The sequence below is a fragment of the Castanea sativa genome, chromosome 1, assembly GCF_040712315.1.
Source record: "Castanea sativa cultivar Marrone di Chiusa Pesio chromosome 1, ASM4071231v1".
In the NCBI taxonomy this organism is placed as follows: Eukaryota; Viridiplantae; Streptophyta; class Magnoliopsida; order Fagales; family Fagaceae; genus Castanea; species Castanea sativa.
The window spans coordinates 41,143,286-41,164,932 of record NC_134013.1 but is presented as its reverse complement, the minus strand read 5'-3'; the positions used below and the strand labels follow the sequence as shown (position 1 = coordinate 41,164,932).

At 33.3% G+C, this 21,647-nt stretch overlaps 3 protein-coding genes across 4 annotated transcripts; 2 read left to right on the top strand and 1 right to left on the bottom strand.

Moving 5' to 3' along the window:
• The first annotated feature begins 2,271 nt into the window (after nt 1–2,271).
• On the top strand, nt 2,272–2,955 carry LOC142627233 (uncharacterized). The gene has a single exon (XM_075801055.1). The coding sequence runs from the start codon at nt 2,272–2,274 to the stop codon at nt 2,953–2,955; it is 684 nt and encodes a 227-aa protein (XP_075657170.1).
• Nucleotides 2,956–3,019: 64 nt separating this feature from the next.
• LOC142627223 (uncharacterized) lies at nt 3,020–5,680 on the top strand. The gene is made up of 3 exons (XM_075801045.1): nt 3,020–3,543; nt 3,699–3,893; nt 4,771–5,680. Exons 1-3 carry the CDS (start codon nt 3,020–3,022, stop codon nt 5,678–5,680), a joined length of 1,629 nt encoding a protein of 542 aa, XP_075657160.1.
• A 10,790-nt stretch (nt 5,681–16,470) lies between these two features.
• On the bottom strand, nt 16,471–20,134 carry LOC142636828 (transcription factor bHLH68). Of its 2 annotated transcripts, XM_075811398.1 has the most exons (9): nt 19,636–20,134; nt 19,132–19,450; nt 18,609–18,683; nt 18,201–18,266; nt 17,820–17,885; nt 17,609–17,668; nt 17,395–17,439; nt 17,089–17,133; nt 16,471–16,938 (listed from the first exon to the last, which is right to left on the bottom strand). In XM_075811398.1, exons 1-9 carry the CDS (start codon nt 19,860–19,862, stop codon nt 16,804–16,806), a joined length of 1,038 nt encoding a protein of 345 aa, XP_075667513.1. In that variant the 5' UTR covers nt 19,863–20,134; the 3' UTR covers nt 16,471–16,803. The 2 variants fall into 2 exon arrangements, with proteins under 2 accessions (XP_075667513.1, XP_075667951.1); XM_075811836.1 differs by lacking the exon at nt 18,609–18,683 and having other exon boundaries at nt 19,636–20,085.
• Between the last annotated feature and the right edge of the window lie 1,513 nt (nt 20,135–21,647).

The window sequence follows — 21,647 nt, the reverse complement described above, 5'->3', positions numbered from 1 at the left end:
TTAAAAAGAATTAGACAAATAGGTGATCAATCAGACCTAATACAAAACCAACGGTTAGTGATGACTCCTAAAATAAAAATAAGAAAAAGAGACACACACACACACACACACACACCACCTCACCCTAGAAACACATGCACACAAAGAGTAATGTCACCAAGGACCCAATTTGCAATAAACCCAAAAAAAAGGAAAAAGAAAAGCCCTTAACAAGGCTTTCTCTTTTCTCAATTTTTGGAGCGACGTCCACAGCTGCTTCCAAATCTTCAAGCATGGATTGAAGAACTCAGCCAAACAAAAACAATCAACTATTTTTGTGTTATCAGTCACATACTGAGATCCATGCAAAGGAGAAATCTCTACAAGAATAAGTCTAATTAAGTATTAGAGCTGATACTAGTATTGGTCAGTAGGTTCTACTATAGGTAGGTACTTTAGGAAAACTTGATTTGGATAAAATTTCTTGTACTTGTAACCGATTGTTTCTTTATTAGCGGATTCTTCGAAAGTGGTGACTTGAAATTCACCTGATGGGGTTTTTGCCTGCAAGTGTTTTACCCTATCATGATCAAATCATTGTGTCAAACTTATTATCCACTGCACTTTAATTTAGTTTGGAGAATTGATTGTGCCCTAATATGATTTGCATGTAATATTAACTAATTAATCAACTTGGGTAATTGGATTAATTAACTAGAGTCAATCTATAACCGAACATGTAGCCATATTAAAAAAAAATTAGTGGAAATTGTAGCCAATGGCGACAACCAAGTTTGTAGCCAAACTTTGTTCATTTTGAAATAAAAGACTGAATATATAAGGGTATTTTGGGAGTTTTAGTATAAAATATATTAAACCTAATTTCCTTTCCCTTGCAAATTTGAGATTTTAAGAAAATAGAGAGGAATGGTATTCTTTTCTTCCCATTTCATTCCCTCCCACTTAAACTTCTAAACAAGATAGTGGACTTTCCATTCCCTTCATTAAAACTCCTAAGCGGGGGAAATGAATGAATATTTTAAAATCATTCTTTTCATTCCTTTTCATTTTATCCATTTCCCTCCTCCCAAATGAGTTGTTATGATCATTGAGTTGAATACAAATCTTATGTATCACTTTATGCTCCACCAATTTTTGATACCCATTTTCGTGACATATTTTCTACAAGCCTGATTCAACCAAGCCTAATTTTCTTGTGAGTTCAATTCATGTATTATATTATATTTTATTCTTTAAAGCATGGCTCAAGCCTATGTGACATATTGGGGAAAATTGAGGAAGTGTGGTTTGGAGGGTATGAGTTGATTTCTTTTGGACCTTGTGCATTAGCCTAGCCCATGCATGCTACCAAGTAGGCAAGGGACATTGGTAGCACCTCTGGCTCATAGAGGAGGTCTTGTACTTGAAATTTTTATCCTAAAAAAGCATTTATGCTCTAACTGACTGTGACCCAACTTTTTTGCTCTACCATTTGTTGCTTGAAACATATAACTGGCCTTAAGTAGTTGGCCTTGTTTGCTGTAACTACCAAATGCAGCTTCCAAGGATCTGTCATGCCTAGGAAATATCAGCCCATGAATTTAGGCCAATTCATTTCCCAAATTATGCAAAAAAGCAAGGCATCCCTCTTACCCAATTAAACCAAATTTGACCATATCCTCTTTGGTTGATACCTTGGGGTTCAAATCATCTTCTATTGACCTAAAACCTGACACTTAGAGCACCCCAAACTCAATAAAAAAAAGGCTCCAATCAGATTCAAAAGGAACCAATCATGTTTTAAAAAAGACAAGAGTCTCTCTTTAGCTAAAGAAACCAACCACGTTTTCCTCACAGAGCTGAAACTTTAGAGCAAAAGCCCATTAATGCCAATTAACATCCTCACAATTCTAAATCTTGTAGTCAATGAAAAGCGAAAATTAATGGGCTTTTGCTCTAAAGTTTCAGCTCTATGAAATATGGATTAGTGGATTTGGGTTAATGGATTTGGGTTGGAAATATGGTAACATGGGAACCTCCCTCTCTTTCTCACAACCTCTCTCAATTTTCTCTTTTCATTGACTAATGGCGGAGGCTGATGAGCAGCCCCGCCCCTGCCAAGCACAATGAATCTCCTAAGCTGGAACTGTCGTGGGCTTGGGAACCAGACGGTAGTTGAAGTCCTCTCTCATCTAGTGAGGGAGAAAGCTCCTAAAGTTTTGTTTCTAATGGAGACAAAACTATTTTGTAGTCGAAATGTGAAAAGTACAAGATGATCTACCCTACTGATGTATGGTGGTTGTCCCAAGTGTGCATAGAAGTGGCGGGTTGGCTCTTTTATGGATGGAAGAGGTGGAGTTGCATGTCCAAACATACTCACCCAACCATATTGATTCCTATATAAAGTCTGAAAATTCAGTTTGGAGATTCACCGGCTTCTATGGGCGGCCAGAGGAGCAAAGGAAACACGAGTCATGGACTTTACTCAAACATCTTCACTCCAAGAGTACAGCTCCATGGCTGTGCTATGGAGATTTCAATGAGATTTTAACAATGGAGGAAAAGCAAGGAAGGCTCACACGACCTCTAAGACCAATGCAAGAATTTAGAGAAGCACTTCTTCATTGTGGGTTAGTGGATTTGGGATTCCAGGGTAACATTTTCACTTGGAACAATGGACGTGAAGGTGAGGGTTTTGTCCAAGAAAGGCTTGATAGGGCTTGTGGAACAATTGAATGGAGGGCCTTATTTCCACATGTGAAAGTCACTCATCTCCAGGCAACGTATTCGGACCATGTGCCTATTCTTATATCAACACACCCACCCATCGACCTTAGGAGAAGAAAGAGGCAGCCAAGGCGTTTTGAAGAAAAATGGTCCACACATCCGGATTGTGAAGGTTTGATCCGTGAAGTTTGGGGAAGGGAAACACAAAATAGGAGTCTAATGTTTAAGCTCTTTGAGAAGATCAAATAGTGCTGGGTTGCATTAGTGGAGTGGAGCAAAGCCATCTTTGGGAATTCTAAAACCAAATTACAAGATGATGCAAGCAGAACTTGAAGATCTTTCATTGCAAAATAGTGCCAACAATGCCCAACGCATTAGCACATTGAAATCGGAGATAAACGCAATTCTACATCATGAGGAGCTATTTTGGAGACAAAGGCCCCGATCCATATGGTTACAAGCAGGTGACAAGAATACAAAATTATTCCACCAACGGGAAAGTCAACGGAGTTGGAAAAACCATATATCGGGTATTCAGGATACGGATGGAGGTTGGCATACATCGGATGAGCAGATTGCCCATGTTGCCGAGCAATACTTCAAAGAGCTTTTTACCCCAACAAACCCCACAGATATGGGAAGCGTACTTGATGCGGTGGATAGGCGTGTCACCCTAGACATGAACAATGCATTATTACAAAAGTATACACCGGATGAGGTTAGACGGGCCCTATTTCAAATGCATCCTTCAAAATCTCCTGGACCTGATGGTATGTCACCCTTTTTCTTTCAAAAATATTGGAATATTGTTGGATTTGATGTAACTAAGGCTATTCTGTCAGTTTTAAATTCTGGCCATATGTTGCGTAAAATGAATTATACTCACATTGTACTGATCCCAAAAAGAATGATCCTGAGCAGATGTCATATTATTGGCCCATTAGTTTGGGTAATGTGGTATTTAGAATTCTCTCTAAAGTCTTGGCGAACAGGTTGAAGACTATCCTACCAACGATAATATCTGAGGCTCAAAGTGCCTTTGTTCCAAACCGTTTAATCACTGACAATACCACAGTGGCATATGAACTATTGCACAGGATGCGAAATAATAGAAATGGAAAAGTGGGCCAAATGGTGGTGAAGCTGGACATTAGCAAAGCCTATGACCGAGTTGAGTGGGGTTTCTTGTGAAACATAATGATAAAACTGGGCTTGGATCGCAGATGGGTGAATATGGCAATGGAAACGATCACCACAGCATCTTATTCAGTTATTATCAATGGGGAACCTAAGGGTTTTATCTCTCTTTCAAGGGGGACAAAAGGACCCTCTTTCGCCATATTTGTTCCTATTGTGTGCAGAAGGGCTTTTAGCTTTACTGAGAAGAGCTGAAGAAAACCGATCTCTCAAGGGAGTTTTGTCTTGCAAACATGGGGTACGTATTTCACACCTTTTGTTTGATGATGATAGTCTATTGTTTTGCCAAGCAACAGTTGATGAATGCCATAGACTACTTGAATTATTGGGCAAATATGAAGGTGCATCTAGACAAGTAATTAACAAACAAAAGACATCCCTTTTCTTTAGTAAAAACACGAGGCAAGGGATGAGAAATGAAATTCAGCAACTATTGGGTGCACGAGTCATGACGGAATGTGAAAAGTATTTGGGCCTTCCGATCCTAAATGGAAAGTCAAAGGTGGGAACGTTCAAGGAATTACAAGAAAGGATCACAAAGAGGGTAATGGGATGGAAGGAAAAGTTTATCTCAAAAGCGGGTCGTGAAATCCTCATCAAAATGGTGGCTCAAGCTATCCCAACCTATTCCACGTGTTTATTCAAGCTCCCTAAATCCATATGTGACAATATCAATTCTCTTTTGGCTAGATACTGGTGGGGCCAAACCGGGGCGGAAAGGAAAATTCATTGGATGAGTTGAAACAAGTTATGTATATCAAAGAAGAGGGGAGGAATAGGGTTTAAGGATTTCCATGCTTTCAATCTTGCTATGCTAGCCAAACAAGCATGGCGTCTAATTCACAATAACGGGTCTCTATTTTATAGAGTTTACAAGGCAAGGTATTTTCCAAACACTTCCTTCTTGGATGCCGAGTTGGGGAATAACCCATCCTTTGTATGGTGCTCTCTACTGGCTGCTAGGGATATCATTTATGCTGGCTCTCGATGGCAGATTGGGGATGGTAGGAAAATACATATGGCCACTCATAATTGGCTACCTCACCCCCCAGTATTTATCAATCCACCACCAGTGAATATGACAGTTCATGACTTGATAAATGGGGAGTCTAAGCAATGGGATAGGGGGAAACTTTTTGCTACATTCGATAGACGCACCTGCGAGACCATACTCACCATGCCTCTAAATCACCAAACCACACAGGATAGATTGGTATGGATGGAGAATAAAACTCACACCTTCACGGTTCGTTCAGCGTACCAGGTTGCGCTATGCTTACAGCAGCCAAACCACGCCGAACATTCATTGGCGCAAGCTCAGGGAAACACATGGAAGAGGATATGGAAGCTGAACGTGCCACCTAAAGTACGTACTTTTCTCTGGAGAGCATGCTCAGGATGTTTACCAACAAGGCAGAACCTGCATAAGAAACGAGTTAAAATCGAAGAACACTGCGAACTGTGTGCTCACCAAACTGAGACAGTCAGCCATGTGTTGTGGGAGTGCCCTTTTGCGAGGAATGTATGGGCGTCATTCAAGGGAAGTATCCAAAAATGCAGTAACGAGCCTACCGATTTCCTCTTCCTCTTTCAGAAGATGTGGCAGAAGCTCAGCCTTGGGGAGCTGGAGAAGTGGGCAACTACAGCTTGGTGGATTTGGCATGCTCGAAATAAAGTCTACTTTGAGAGGGTCCAGCTCCATCCAAAGGTCATCTTTGAGAGTGCAATAAAATGGCTTGAGGTATATCAACGTCTAAATGAGGCACAACGTGTATAGTTGGGACTTGGTGAAGGTGCTTTCAAATTCTTTTATGGATTGTATGTTTAATGAAACTCTTGTGGGACATCGCAACATGTCTAAGTTGTTTGCTGATGGTCCACCCAAAGACTAGATGTTTGGTCTAGTTTAATACCCTGTACATTTGATTTTTTTGAAATAAAAAATTTCTATCGTTTCGGGCTCAAAAAAATTATGACATTTTGATTTCTCTATTGTTAAAACATCAATACCCTTTTTTTCATTATACATTTGAAATTTTGGGCTTAATTTTCCACAAACAAATAGTTCTAAAGAACTCAAGGGAAAATTTGGACTAATCTTGCAATTTTGACCCTTGTCGCAAAACGTCCCCGACACTAATTATAGTATGTTATATGTCTAATTTAATTTCCATTTTAAGACCTTTTAGGTTCAATCAAATTCGGGTCTCTCATTCAATTTATTAACTTAATTATTATGTCAATCATAAGAAAACTCATGGTAAGTTGGTAACTAGTTATTACTTATTAATCTATAGAGATTGTACTAAGTAATAAAACTGATTTAGTTTGACACAGTGACAAAACTAGGATTCGAAGTCGAGGGGGGCAAATATAATTTTCTTGAGGGGGGCAAATATACTTTGCCTTGAGCTTATTTTCTAAAATCTTAAATATTCACCTACTATTTAATATTTCTAAAAAATTTGGGGGGGGGGGGGGGGGCACAACCCCCCTCAACTTGTACATGGTTCCGTCCCTAGTTTGACAAATCATAAAAATGATTTAGTTGATTGTAATAAGTAATAAAACTGATTTAGTTTGACAAATCATAAAAATGATTCAATTTTGATATCAGTTAGATAAAAAATACAAAAAATTAAAAAATAAAACTAAAATTTTTTGTAACTCAAAAAAGGTAGGTGAATACCTCCAAACATTTAAAGATCATAACTTTACACTTACTTGTCCATTTGAATGTGTTAAAGCATTACATAAAACTCAATAGTCACTAATACTTACCTTATTCTCATTAAAAGAAAAAATCATTAACACTTTTTACACCTTTAATATTATATTTTATTACACCTTTTTGAATGTACACCACTGTCAGTTTCTTTAAAATATTTTTTCCTCTCTCCGTGTGTGTGTTAAAATACTTAGTATTCTAAAAAAAAAAAAGCAAAAACATTATACTTTATTTATTACTTTTTAGTTTTGAGTCCTAGATTGAATTCAGGTAAATTAGGATTCTCTAAAATTCTTAAGTGTTGGTTTGTTAACTCTACTATAGCGTTTTTGAAATCCAATCACATTCATTGTAAAATGAGCACATTTAATTTTGACACACCACTAATAATTTAACTTGATAACTTATTTGAATTAATTTTTGCGACAAACTTTGTGCTCTAGCAATGAAATATGGTCATCGCAAAAAGCTTTATTTCATGTACCTCTAATGTCAAATTATCTGGACTTCAGTTAAAACCAACTTTAATGGAAATATGTGCCTGAAAATGTCATTCCCAAAACTATTTTTTAGAAAATATGCATGTGAAAACACTAAATTTTAAAGATAAATTCGAAGGAACGTGCATTTAAATAACTGAATTTGAAATTAATTTTTACAGGATTTTATCCTTTGAAGAGATTGATATATAATATTTTTTTACATATTTCATTTTGAAGAAAATTGCTTAACTAATAAATTCTTTTGTAATGCATACCCAATGGGCAAGTATAAATTTGGAAGATAAAAGATATATAAATGAAGCAATCCTAAGAGTATGTTTAGATTGCATGAACCGTGCATATTTAAGTTTTGTAAGTCAATTGGTTGACACTTCTTACATATTTTCAAATGAGACATTCAAAGTTTAAAACTTCAAATTCTCCTTCCTCTAATTATTGAATTATTGGGAGCTGGGGGGAGAGAGGGAATTATTGGGAGTTGGGGGAAGGGGAAGGGGAAGGGGGGGGGGGGGGGGGGGAGTTGCTTGTACAGAGATTGCATGCCCGAAGTCAATGGATACTAATTAGTCAGGTTTAATGAGTTTTGTGGCCCAACTAGACCCAAATAGTAAGGATTTGAGATTTTCTTTAATGAGATTGAGGTGGATTTGGGTTCAAATTTTTAATTCTTCTAGGGTTTGTGTTTTATGCCTTAAGTACCCGAACTTGCACTACAAAAAAAGAGTCTACTAGCGAGGATCAAATGCCCTCGCAAAAATTCAAATATCGTCGCAAAAGGTTATTAGCGAAGGCATATGGCCCTCGAAGGCCGTCGTATTTGCTCTTGTTGCTAAAAGAGATTTTGCGACCATACCTTCGCAAATAGATAATTTACGAGGGCAATCCACCGTCGTTATTGAACAAATCCGCCCTCACAAATATATTTACAAACAACGAGAAAAGTCGACGACTTATTTTTAGCAAGAGGAAGCAGTCGTCGTTAACAACTATTTGTGAGGACCTTCATACCCTCGCAATTAATTATTTGCAAATTTCAAATTGATGACATACTTTTTAGAGACAAATAGTGTCATCATTAAAATTTATTTGTAAGAGCTTTTAAACCCTCACAATTAGTTAGAAATAATAATGACGACGTTAAGCTGTCACTTAAAACGTTTTTGCAAGGGGTTAAGTTGCATCGCTATTCTATAAATTACGAGGGACTTTGTCGTCACTATGAAGTTATTTATGACCAAATTTTTATGTCAACAGTGATAATATTTTATATATTTTATTATTTATTTATTTTTAAGTTATTTTATATCATTTCTGTTTAATTATCCTGTTACAATAGTACAATGATTACTAAAAATTGATCCATCAAAACATAAAAATTCTTATAAATTCAAACTTTAAAATATAGAATATACAAAGAAATCCTAAAATTAAATCATGACATAAAAATATTGTTTTAAACTTAAACAACTAGAATTATGACAAAATCTATATTAGTTTTTCTCTAAGTCACCCTCCAAGTTGTTTTCGACCTCCATGTTATTGTTTGAATTGTCCTCTTCATCTCTGCTAGTTCTTAAAAAAAAAAAAAAAAAAAAAACATTAAACATGAGTTAAAATAATGGTTAGGAGCAGACGCCATATGTTAAAACTCTCTAAAAACAAATTAAATATAAATTAAAATAATATAACAATTGTGAAAAATGTAAATCACAAATAATGGTTAGAGAGAGTGCAAGAGAGATAGAGAGAATTTATGACACGTATTTCATTTATACTCACCTCCCATTCTTCATCCATCCATTTATCCACCATCTTTTTCCAAAAGGGTGTAGGAATGAAGAAAGGACCATTCTTGTAATGATCTTCTTTCTTTGTGAACTTCTTAAAAATAGGATTTTTAATGTGAAACATCCAATCAGAATAATGGTGTTTCACATATTCCACAAATGCCTTCTTCACTTCCTTGTCTAGTTGCTTATGCTTAAAATGTTGAGATATATAGCAAGCATACAGAGTTTTAAGCTCAGATCTTGGGTACTCAGTAAAAATCATCCAAGCTCCATTCAATTTTTGGTGAAAAAGATTAGTAATCTCTTGAGCAGCTTTTGGTGTGACGATTTTGGCTTTACTTTTACCTTCCCTTGCCATGTCTACCTTTTTTTTTTATAAGCCCTGCCACGTCTACCTACTATTAGTTAGTATTAATATGATGAAAGTATAATATAAATATGTATATTTCCAATACAAATGTGTTAAAGACATGATCCACTAATAAAAGATGATAGACCTCATCCCAAATCCAACGATACTTGTTGCTACAATCAACACACAAATAATTGGTTTTTATATCTTTATTTATTGAATATTTAAATGCATACTCTTAATTCTTATAAAAAGAAAAAAAAAATGCATACTCAAGAAAATTTTTCAACCCCATTAATATACTCTATGCACAATCTAGTAGAATGATGCATCCAAAAAGAATTGATTTTATCTCCTTGATATTTTTACATAACTCTGACATTTGATGAGAAATACAATGTTGAAAAGCAAAGTAAATCATAAACACTAGCAAAAACAGAGTGCACTAAATTGGCCAAGATTCCAAAACTCTTGTTATCATATGTATTTATCTTCAAGTACATTGATTACCATACTACCATTAATATAATCCAAAGTCTAGCACGCATCGATCCCTATTTCGATTATTGAACCTAATTTAAATGATGATTTATGAAAAGTTTTCTTATATACTACATCTACAAACCATGCATTAATGCGTCCATAATCACCAACATGAATCAATGGAAACCATGGCTGACATATACTACATTTAAGCTTAGATTCAAACAATAATGAGAAATTTAAATTCATGTTAATTTGAATTTCTCATTAGAGATTCATTTCCATGATTTTTGCAAACAATTAAAACACAAAAAAAGAATTTACCAAAGCATCTGAGACATCTTTATGTATTAACAATATCTCAGAAAGGCTTTCGATTCTTTTAGTTAGTAAGCTAAAATTTTCTCAACTTCACAAGCATAGAATGAAATTCCCCTCATCAGCTACAATCAGAAGCCCAATCACTGAGCCAAATTTTCACTATTTAGCTTAATTTCAACAAAAAGAAATCACAAAGCAACAAAAATTGAACAAAGATTTTCTATTTCCATGAATAAAAAAAGAGTTCAACAAGAAAATACTGTCATCAAGCTTACGTTTTCCAGGAAATATTTTGCCCCTGTATCTGAAAGCTTATTCAAAAATCCTATAACTATATACAAAACCCATTTAAAATAAAATATAAACCATAAATTAGATATTAAAAAAAAAAAAAAAAACTCACTCTACCCTTGCCAATATGATCCATAACCTCACATAAGAATATTAAATGAAAATACTCACTCTACCCCTAGAAGTCTTTGATCCTTTCAAATTCAGTCTTTTATGAGGCTAAATCGCTTAAAACACCCCTAAAATTGCAAGAAAATAACCCAAAAAACAAAGATTAGAATCACCAAATAAGTTGATCGGTGAACTAAAAAACCAAAAAAAAAAATTAGGGATTAGGGTTTACCAAAGAAAGAGCTACATAGCTCTGCGGCAAAGAACTGAGAGGAGAGAGAGACTGATTGGCTTAGGAAGTGTGAGACTATGAGAATAATTTTTTTTTTTTCAGAGGGTGAGAGAGAGTGAGACAATGACTGTGAGAGTGAATTCTGAGATGAGGGAGAGGAGAGGAAGAGTAAAAGGGAAAAATACAGAGTAAAAGAGTTGGGTGGGATATGAGAATAAAAGGGAAAAATACTGTTTGTTGGGCGGGATTGGGTTGTGTGTATTTTAGAATTGGAAAAATACAGAGTAAAAGAGTTGGGAAAAATATTGCACAGTAATAATAACCTACACGGCTTCGTTTCACTTGAAAAGGAGACTGAGAGTTGTGTAAAAAAAGAACTCTAAAATGACAATCTTTTCAATTTAGATATTATATTACTCCTATATTATAATGGCCAAATTACCAAACGTGAAATGAAATAAAAAAAAATTAAAAAAAAAACTGAAATGACATAAACTTAGTTATTCAGCTAAATAAAAAAAAATAAAAAATAAAAAATAAAAAACGAAATGGTCTTGAACACGCTAACCTGTCCTTCCTAAAACAAATAGAAAAATCCAAATCTATTCACTAACTCCGTAAGTCCGTAACCCAGGTTCCAATATATATATATAAGGTCGGTCGGTTTTTTCTTTGGTGTACAAATCTTGCAGCCGATCACTGGATCGGCTGACTTCGGTAACAGAAAATGCCTGCCAACACCGTGCTAGGAGGATTCGGTGGAGCCTTCAGTGGGTTAGCTCGGCGCGGCTCTTGTCGGTTTCGTCGGCGTCGGTGTAGTCCTGAACAGGCCTAATACCATAGTAGCTTTAAGCTTCATCAACTATCCTCCTCAACATTTTAATGATATTTTATATTAGATTTCAAATTGATAACAATGGTTTACTATGTGGTATGGTTAGTGATTTAAGTAAAAATCAATATTTAATTCGTAAATCAACTTTGACATTGTTATGTACTTATATACTTGCTTATCTATTATGTTTGCTTTTGATTTAATTTTTTTTAATTTATCAGATGAAAAATACATTTGAAATATGGATCTTTATATTTATTTAGGGATTATTTTAGTCAAATTTTGTATTTATATTAATTTAATATATTAATTTATATTTAATCAATCAAAAAAATTATATTTAAATAATTACTAAATTAATTATGACGTCATCACATTTCAACCTCGATTTGACCTCGGTCCAGCCTTAAAAACCTTAAACATCTCTCTTTTACTATTCATTGAACGGTCTGGGTTTGAAAACCATGATCTCCACTAAACTAGCCAAAGTCATATCTAGGAGAGCAAATCCAAAAAATCAACTCCTTTCCTCTTTGTTCACTCTCTCCCTCCTCAACCAAACTTATTTCTCTCTCTCAGGTGTAACGTAACACAATCAAAACACAAACGCAATCTACAATTAGAAAAAATTTAATTAGAACATGATCAAAGCATCTCATTTCACTCTCCCTCTTTTTTTCATCACTATGGGTCTAACCATATTCAAGACCTAATTTTGATTGTCCCTTTGAAATGTGTGCAACATAGATTAAACAAGACACTTGTCCAATCTTGAGGACATATGTCCCAAGATATCATACGCACATTTAGAATAATACATGTGCTTCGATATAAATGGTTTTGGTTTTAGAGGGGCAAATGTCCTCACTTTAAATTCTTTTAAAAAAAAATCATGACTAGTGATGGTTAATGTCGAGATAAAATAAAGATCTCAATGATTTCCGTATCTTAATCACGTTTTAAGGTGGGGGAGTCCTAATCATTGCAATGGGGTTTTTGAAAAAATGGAAAACCTTTTAATTGAATTTAAAACAAAATTTTGAAGGAAGTGGTTTGGGTTAACTCACCTATCACTCTCATATTTTGAAAATCCAACCATTGTATTACATGTTCTATATGGTCTTAACGTGAATGCCAATTTTCATGCCAATTGGATGTAATTTTCCTTTTGATCTATGACTCATTTTCTATGACATTATTTTAAACAACAAAAACTTAAATTCAAACAATTGATTGATAACGTGGCTATTAATCTTTGATCACCTTTAAGTTTTATAAGCATGAAAAATATATCAAGATAATGTAATCTAACGGTAGATTTATCAAAATTCAAATCGAATTAAGAAATATAGAGTTGGGTTCAAGTTACACTTAACATAACTCTAAAAAATAGTCCACTACCCAATAACTTATTATTGAATTCATATTTTGAAAATTCAACCGTTAGATTACATATTCTATATGGTCTTAACATGCATGCCAATCGAATATAATTTACCATTTGATCTATAAACTCATATTTTATGCGTTATTTTAAACTACTAAAAGTTGAATCTAGACAATTGATTGATGACATGGCTATTAATTTTTAATCACCTTGAAATTTTGTAAGAATAAAAAATACATGAAGATAATGTAATCTAACGGTAGATTTATCAAAATTCACATCGAATTAAGAAATATAAAGTTGGGTTCAAGTTACACGTGATGTAACTCTAAAAAATATTACATCACTCAATAACTTTTCATTGAATTCATCTTTTGAAAATCTAACCGTTGGATTACATGCTTTATATGTTCTTAACATGAATGCCAATTTTCATGACAATTGGATGTAATTTACTATTTTATCTTTAAACTCATCTTTTATGCGTTATTTAAAACTACAAAAACTTGAATTTAGACAATTGATTGATGACATGCCTATTAATCTTTGATAACCTTGAAATTTCGTAACCATGAAAAATATATGAAGATAATGTAATCTAACGGTAGATTTGTCAAAATTCACATCGAATTAAGAAATATAGAGTTGGGTTCAAGTTACACGTGTTGTAACTCTAAAAAATGTTACACCTCCCAATAACTTATTATTGAATTCATATTTTGTAAATCCAACTGTTCGATTACATGTTGTATATGTTCTTAACATGCATGCCAATTCTCACTATAATCGGATGTAATTTATCATTTGATCTTTAAATTCATCTTTTATACGTTATTTTAAACTATAGAAACTTGAATTTAGAAAATTGATTAATGGCATGCCTATTAATCTTTGATAACCTTGAAATTTTGTAACCATGAAAAATATATGAAGATAATGTAATCTAACGGTAGATTTGTTAAAATTCTCATCGAATTAAGAAATATAGAGTCGGGTTCAAGTTACATGTGTCATAACTCTAAAAAATGTTACACCTCCCAATAACTTATTATTAAATTCATATTTTGTAAATCCAACCGTTGGATTACATGTTGTATATGTTCTTAACATGCATGCCAATTTTCACTATAATTGGATGTAATTTATCATTTGATCTTTAAACTCATCTTTTATACGTTATTTTAAACTACAAAAACTTGAATTTAGAAAATTGATTGATGGCATGCCTATTAATCTTTGATAACCTTGAAATTTTGTAACCATGAAAAATATATCAAGATAATGTAATCTAACGGTAGATTTGTTAAAATTCACATCAAATTAAGAAATATAGAGTCGGGTTCAAGTTACACGTGTTGTAACTCTAAAAAATGTTACACCTCCCAATAACTTATTATTGAATTCATATTTTGCAAATCCAACCATTGGATTACATGTTGTATATGTTCTTAACATACATGCCAATTCTCACTATAATCGGATGTAATTTATCATTTGATCTTTAAACTCATCTTTTGTACGTTATTTTAAACTATAAAAACTTGAATTTAGAAAATTGATTAATGGCATGCCTATTAATCTTTGATAACCTTGAAATTTTGTAACCATGAAAAATATATGAAGACAATGTAATCTAACGGTAGATTTGTCAAAATTCACATCGAATTAAGAAATATAGAGTTGGGTTCAAGTTACACGTGTTGTAACTCTAAAAAATGTTACACCTCCCAATAACTTATTATTGAATTCATATTTTGTAAATCCAACTGTTCGATTACATGTTGTATATGTTCTTAACATGCATGCCAATTCTCACTATAATCGGATGTAATTTATCATTTGATCTTTAAATTCATCTTTTATACGTTATTTTAAACTATAGAAACTTGAATTTAGAAAATTGATTAATGGCATGCCTATTAATCTTTGATAACCTTGAAATTTTGTAACTATGAAAAATATATGAAGATAATGTAATCTAACGATAGATTTGTCAAAATTCATATCGAATTAAATAATATAGAGTTGGGTTCAAGTTACACGTGTTGTAACTCTAAAAAATGTTATACCACCCAATAACTTATTGTTGAATTCATATTTTGAAAATCCAACGGTTGGATTACATGCTTTATATGTTCTTATCATGCATGCCAATTTTCATGCCAATCGGATGTAATTTACCATATAATCTGTAAACTCATCTTTTATACATTATTTTAAACTACAAAAACTTGAATTTAAACAATTGATTGATGACATGAAATTCTTGAATTTCAGGCTACAATTTTGAAGTTGAAAGTACTATCACTTTTTTATTGGTACAATTGTTTAGAAAATAAGGATAGACCTTTCTTATATAGGATATATATAAAATGTTTTTTTTTAGACTGTAAACAAAAGGTTCATCTAAAGAATACAAAGTGCTATATGTTTATGCGTTTCTTTTTATTTTTCTTTGAATTTTAGAATAACTTTTTATCTCCAAAAAACATTAATATTTTCATGATTATTTGCGAAGGCCAATTTTAGCCTTCGCAAATAATTTAGTATTAGTGAGGGTATATTTGTAATTCACATAAAAAATAAACTTTTTGCAAGGAATTTTTATTGTCCCTCGGAAATAATTTGGTGGGAACATTTCCCTCCAAATTTTTTTACATTTTAATGATTATTTGTGAAGGTCGATCCTAGCCCTCGCAAATAATTTAGTATTAGTGAAGGCATTTTTTTAATTGTCACAAATAATACACTTTTTGCGAGAGATTTTTAATTGTCCCTCGCAAATAATATGGAGGAAAAATTTCCCTCCAAAATATTAGTATTTGTGACGACTATAACAGATAATTGCGACAGCTTTTTTTGTTGGTCACAAATATTTCACATTTTACCAAGCATTTGCAAGGGCTTTATTTTGCCATCACAAATAATATTTTTTCAGAGGGCTTTTTGGGTCCGTAAAAAATTCTTGGTCGCTAATAGACATTTTTTTCTTATAGTGTTAACCCATATATGTATTTAAATTGCTAAAATACCATAATTATTAAGTTTATTTTCACAAATAAGCATACCTCTCTTTCTACCTCAAAATATTATATAATTTAGTGTACAAAATCTTACTAATGGGAAACTCTTTTTTTAGAATTTCAGAAGTTCAATTTTAAGTTGACTTGATTCAACTAATTTGATCTGACTTATGGTTAGATAAACCAGTATGTTAAAATGTTTGAGTTTTTTCAAATATAAATGATATATGTTTGAGGTAGAATTTCTAAAATTTTTAATATGGTTTGATAAAGGATTTGTATGTAAAATCCTCGCACATGATTTTTTAAGAATTTCTGCCAGACAGAGCTTTTGTGCCCAAGTACACTGCCACTAGTGCTAATCAATTTTACTCCATGAAAGTTGTCATCATTTATAAAAATGACGAGAATGTATCACAGATTCTTGTAATGCCTCCAGATAACAACGCTAATCCGCAAGTGCTGAATCATACATAACGTTGGAAGCCATTCCTAAAGCGCAAGCGACTGACAATAAAACGTTCCAATTCTAAACATGATTAGATGAATGCTACTTTCTAAGCAACATTTAAGATGATCAATCATACTAACACTGCATATACAAGTAAAGCATTGTAGCAGCAGCTTTAGGATGAAGATAGATAAAGCTTAATTGACATAAATTAATTAGTCTTAAGAGGCTTACAAATGCTAGCCACATGTACAGCGCACATGTATGAATTCAAGATTGTATAGCATCATGAGCAATCAGCCTTAGATTTTTAGCAGAGTGACTGCTCATGATGTTATATCGTTTCTGTGAAGCTCTTATTGTGCTGTATATGTTACCAAATTAAATTCCCATCTATCGGAAGCCCCCTCCGAGAGCTGGAGCCCAATAGTCAGCTCCATTGTCACTCCCAACTTGCAGTGTACATGACACCGGAACCAGACACAACCCTCTACTCCTCAGGTCTTTCTTTGGTTCTTCATGAGAATCCTAACAATTTCAAACGGAAAACAAAAAAGTGCATATTAATTCCACTTCATTTTTTATTTAATTATTGGACTTGTAAAAAAGCTTACAGTTGTACAAAGAGGGAAAAGAGAGAATATTTAAGAACGAATTAACTGTATTGTCAAGAATTACCTGCTCAGGACCACCTTTCCTCTTAATACAGTTCTCATTCAGCAGCTGGTAAAAAACACACAACAATTCAAAAGCATTAGTGCTAATTAAATTACTTTCTGGATCTTTAAATTTTTGAAATGTAAACAAATTATAGTCTATTGTCAGTCTTTTGGTTCGAATTGCTACGGGTTGAAAGTCTGCAAAGCTAATAACATAAGTACTACATCCTTTTACTTTGTTCAGAAAACACAGTAAAGTTGTAGCTTTTCAAATCCAAGTTCCCCACACAACCCTTTAAGGAGAAATGGATCCAATAAAGCATACCTGACCAGGGTCTTCAGGAAATAAACAATTCCTTTCTCCTTGAACCTAACAAGAATGTGGCACAAGAAAATAGCAATCATTAATCAATTAATGTCAAATTATTGACCATATATAACTCATGCACATGAGAGAGAGAGAGAGAGAGAGAGAGAGGAAGTGAGAGTTTATTCTTGCTTTGGAAAGTGAGAAATGAGTTTATATTGTAGTTTCTTACAGACTGTTGTTGCTGCCTCATGTTTCCTGATCCACTTCCCAAGTAAGGTAAGCTTAGGGCCTGCAATCCAACATGGGAAAAAGAAAAGAGTATATTTAGAACTTCAATAACTAAAGAATACTGAAAGAACATTGAGAAATGATACTTTTACAGTGTGCCATCACTCCCTCATGGTTGTTTGCAAAAATAAAGGGAGGAGGAGAAACATCACCTCAATTTGACTCTGAAGGAATCTGATGTATCCAATAGCTTCTAACAAGACAGAGGCTGTGTCAGTCTGCAAAAGGTGAAAAATATACCACACACCACAACCGTCCAAAGTCATATTTCTATGTCTTCTTTAATGCTTAAAGAGAAAAAAACCCTAGTCTAGTGATTTGAGAAAAAGATGATGAAGAAAGGAAGCTTTTTTTTTTTTTTTTTTTAAATGGAAAAAGAAAGGAAGCTTTGATCATATGCGAGAAAAACTTCTCCTTATGAGTTTCCTCTTAAAAGATTTGTGATTTTTTTTTTTTTTTTTGGTTCTAATTTATTTGACATATCTACTGTTTGAGGCATCTTAATTATGACTTTTAGCTAGTTTAAAAATTACCTTTCCAAATGGAGATACAAGCTGGTGGAGAGCAGTAATTCTGTCACCTAATTTCTCCTTCCTCACCTGAAATTTAAAATAAGATAGAAGAGAAACTGGATGAGGACATGATTGCAGTACCTTTTTTTATTTTAAAGTGAGTGAGTTTTCCTTCTATACTGATGGATAAATAGAAGAGAGAGATAAAGAATCATCACCATTGACAAATGGACAATCAAGAAAGACAATAGTTACTACCCATGGATGTTCGTATGTGTCTGTTGGGCATGTGTAGCCTGCGGGTGTGGTCTGGATGTGGACATAGTCGTGTGGTTGTGAGTGTGTGTGTGTGTGTGTGTGTGAGAGAGAGAGAGGGAGGGAGAGAGAGAGAGTTTTAGGGGGCAAGGTCTTTTGAGATATAAACATTACCTTGAAGGTAGGTTGGGTTGAAGAAGGCTGAACCCTAGCTTTCTTAAGTGCCCCACCATTTGCAATGCTGTTACACTTATTGAGAAAAGAAAGAAGATAAGAATCTTGATTGTTTTCACTAATAAATATTACTGGCTACACAAGTTGGTGGATTGGGGGAGGAGATAAATAAGCAAGAGAAAGTGCACACACAAAAAATGGAGGAATTAAATTATTAGTAGGTTAGTAGGAAAAGAATACTTTAAAAAAAGAAAAAGAAAAATGGCTAGCTAAATCAATCCATTCACAATGTATAATAGATCATTCATACAAAGAATTAATTTATTTTAGATGAATGACCAATGAAAGTTTTAAAAGCCTTTACCAAACACCCAAAGAAGAAGAAGCATCTTAAAACCATATTCATGAATTTACAGCATTCATTTCATAAATTTAAATCTGAAAGAGACTCTTGAATTGCAACCCTAGAGAATCAGGAACTTTTAAATTGACAAGATCACGAACTTTAGCCACTCTTTCTTACCTCAGAAGATCGATCGGGTGGTGGGTGCCTTCCATCTACCTTATTACTAGAGAAATCCAACATGTTATTGTTAAAACTTGTCACACAAGATGAGTTTGGAGATGAAGCAGGCATTACTTGAGACCAAGTAGCTTTTGCTGCCTGAAAATCCTCAGTTCCATGCCCATACACATAGTTGCTTACTGAGTTTTCTTGCTTGACATTAACAACAGAAGCATTTGCAGCCTGACTATATAATTGTTCCCCCCAATTCTCCAACTTTTTAGCAGCTTGAAACTGGCTCATACCATCCTTATCTTCTTCTCCCACAGATCCACCCCTATAAAGAAAAAAGACCCACATAACAATCCCACTAAATTACCAATATTTCATCATTAATAACACTTATAGTTTGAAATAAAGAGATAGATCATGAAAACACAGATATTGGACTATGAGAAAGTGGTAAAATAGATAATCATGCAAACATGGATCTATGAGAAAGAGAGACAAGGGAATAATTACAAGAGTAGTTGGCTCCAAGACTCAGGAAGCTCCTGGCTATCATGCCAAGAAGGAATTGAAGAAGAAGAAGAAGAAGAAGTGGGTGCATATTGAGGAAAAAAAATTGGACTAGGCAAGAAATGAGAAGATGGTTGTGTTGGTGGACGCATGTTATTAATATTCCAACAGTTCGGGTTTCCAGCCATCATTTGTTGCACCGGTGAGCTTTGTAAAACACCTCTATTCATCCCTATAATCCTGATGAGAAACTTTCCTTCACTCTTTCTTCACCTTTTCTTTGTGTGTGTGTGTGTTTTCTTTTAAGCTTTCAAACAAAGTCTTTGTAGAACCTCTGAGAGGTCCTCTTACTTTGGGTTAAGTAGGGGAACCCTCAAATCCTGTGTTGGAGAGAATTTGAATAATCATGGAGTCTTGAGAACCTTTGTCTCTGTTTTCTTTCTTTTTCTTCTTTCTTTATTGCTTTGCCTTTTTCTTTCTTTCTTTTATGTTTTTCTTTTCTTTCTTGCTTTTTCCCCTGCTTTTTGCTTTATCTCAAAGTGGGACAGAAAAGGCGGGTAGCAACAATTCCTTACGATTAATTAAAAAACAAAAAATATATATATAGATCTAAAAATATATGTACAGCGACTGTGAGTGTACATATTTTTCTGTATACCAACCGTGGCAAGTTAGAGTTAAAAATATATATACAAAATTACTATAAAATTTATTACAAAAAAATTTATAAACTTATATGGCATGTAGTATTCATAACATTACTCATTCAAGTAATGGGAATGACATAATAATTTTCACAACCCTTGTTTTAATAACGATAAAAGTAAATTTTTTTTGTTGTTTGTCACACTATCCCATTGATAAATTGCAAAAAGTTTAGTAACACATATTTTGTCACACATTTGATCAGAACTTACACTTGTGCCAAATGGTAATTAGATGACTTTTTTCAAAATATTATAAGTAAATTAATGTGTAAATGATGTAATCTAATCATAAGTTAATAAATGTATAAGTTGTAGTAAATAGTGAATTGTATGACAAAGTTTTTGTCACTAGAAGAATTGGATAAATTGAGAATATACTACCTCAATGTTCTGAAAAAGGTGGTGTATATAAATTTATATATATATATATATATTTAGATGATATAAAGTTATGTATTGGTTCACCAAAAAAAAAAAAAAAGTTATGTATTGTGAAATTAATAGGGCAAGTGGTGTATACAAACTTATATATTGGGCAAATTAATAGGGCATGTCTATCGTACCATCACTAGCTAGTTCTTTATGAGTTGAACATAAGTAAAAATGTTTAAACCAGAAGGGACATTTGGAATTTAATCAAATAGTTGGTCGATTTACTTAATGAATCTTACTTTTTGGTGTTGAGTCATACACTCATGCTCATAGCTATGAGTAGGTTTTGAATGATAGCCATCTAATCTGAGCACAGCAACGTGTCGTGGCTGTCATATATAGCAAAACCTTTTAAATCTTTTCTATAAAATTTGAATTTAAAAGGTAAACCCCACTCAATTTCTTATATCACTTTGGGATAAGGCCTAAATCATAGCATGATTTTGTTAATCGTTCACTCTTAAGAATCATTTAATGCACGAAATATTCCATTTATCATCTATCTAGAGACTTGTATTGTACACCTTCACTAGGGAGTGGGAACGAGGCTAGGGGGGCTCTAGCAATAATGAAAGTTTTATTAAAAAAGCCTTTACAAACTGATGTGTTAACTTCATAATGTAGAAAGAATTAGTAAGTAATTAAGATCTTCTCAAAAAAAAAAAAAAGGTAATTAAGAAATTTATATATTATATTGTTTGGAAAATCTGATTTAGACCCCCAAAACACTTATGTGACAGATTAATTGAATGATTGAACAAGTTATTCCACACAAATAGTATAAACACTTACTTTAATTACAGTTTTAATATAAAAACAGTAATAATGAAAGCAAAACAAGACACAAATTTTATAACAAAGTGGAAAACTTATAAA

Excerpts from the sequence above, each read along its gene's own strand:
- LOC142627233 (XM_075801055.1), top strand. The coding sequence starts at position 2,272 with ATGGTGGTTGTCCCAAGTGTGCATAGAAGTGGCGGGTTGGCTCTTTTA.
- LOC142627223 (XM_075801045.1), top strand. The coding sequence starts at position 3,020 with ATGATGCAAGCAGAACTTGAAGATCTTTCATTGCAAAATAGTGCCAAC. Across the intron at positions 3,544-3,698 it reads GATGTAACTAAGGCTATTCT|GTTGAAGACTATCCTACCAA; the intron begins GTCAGTTTTAAA and ends CTTGGCGAACAG. Across the intron at positions 3,894-4,770 it reads CGAGTTGAGTGGGGTTTCTT|AGTTTACAAGGCAAGGTATT; the intron begins GTGAAACATAAT and ends TCTATTTTATAG.
- LOC142636828 (XM_075811398.1), bottom strand. The coding sequence starts at position 19,862 with ATGAATAGAGGTGTTTTACAAAGCTCACCGGTGCAACAAATGATGGCT. Across the intron at positions 17,886-18,200 it reads TTGTATCTCCATTTGGAAAG|ACTGACACAGCCTCTGTCTT; the intron begins GTAATTTTTAAA and ends CACCTTTTGCAG. Across the intron at positions 16,939-17,088 it reads GGAAAGGTGGTCCTGAGCAG|GATTCTCATGAAGAACCAAA; the intron begins GTAATTCTTGAC and ends TGAAATTGTTAG.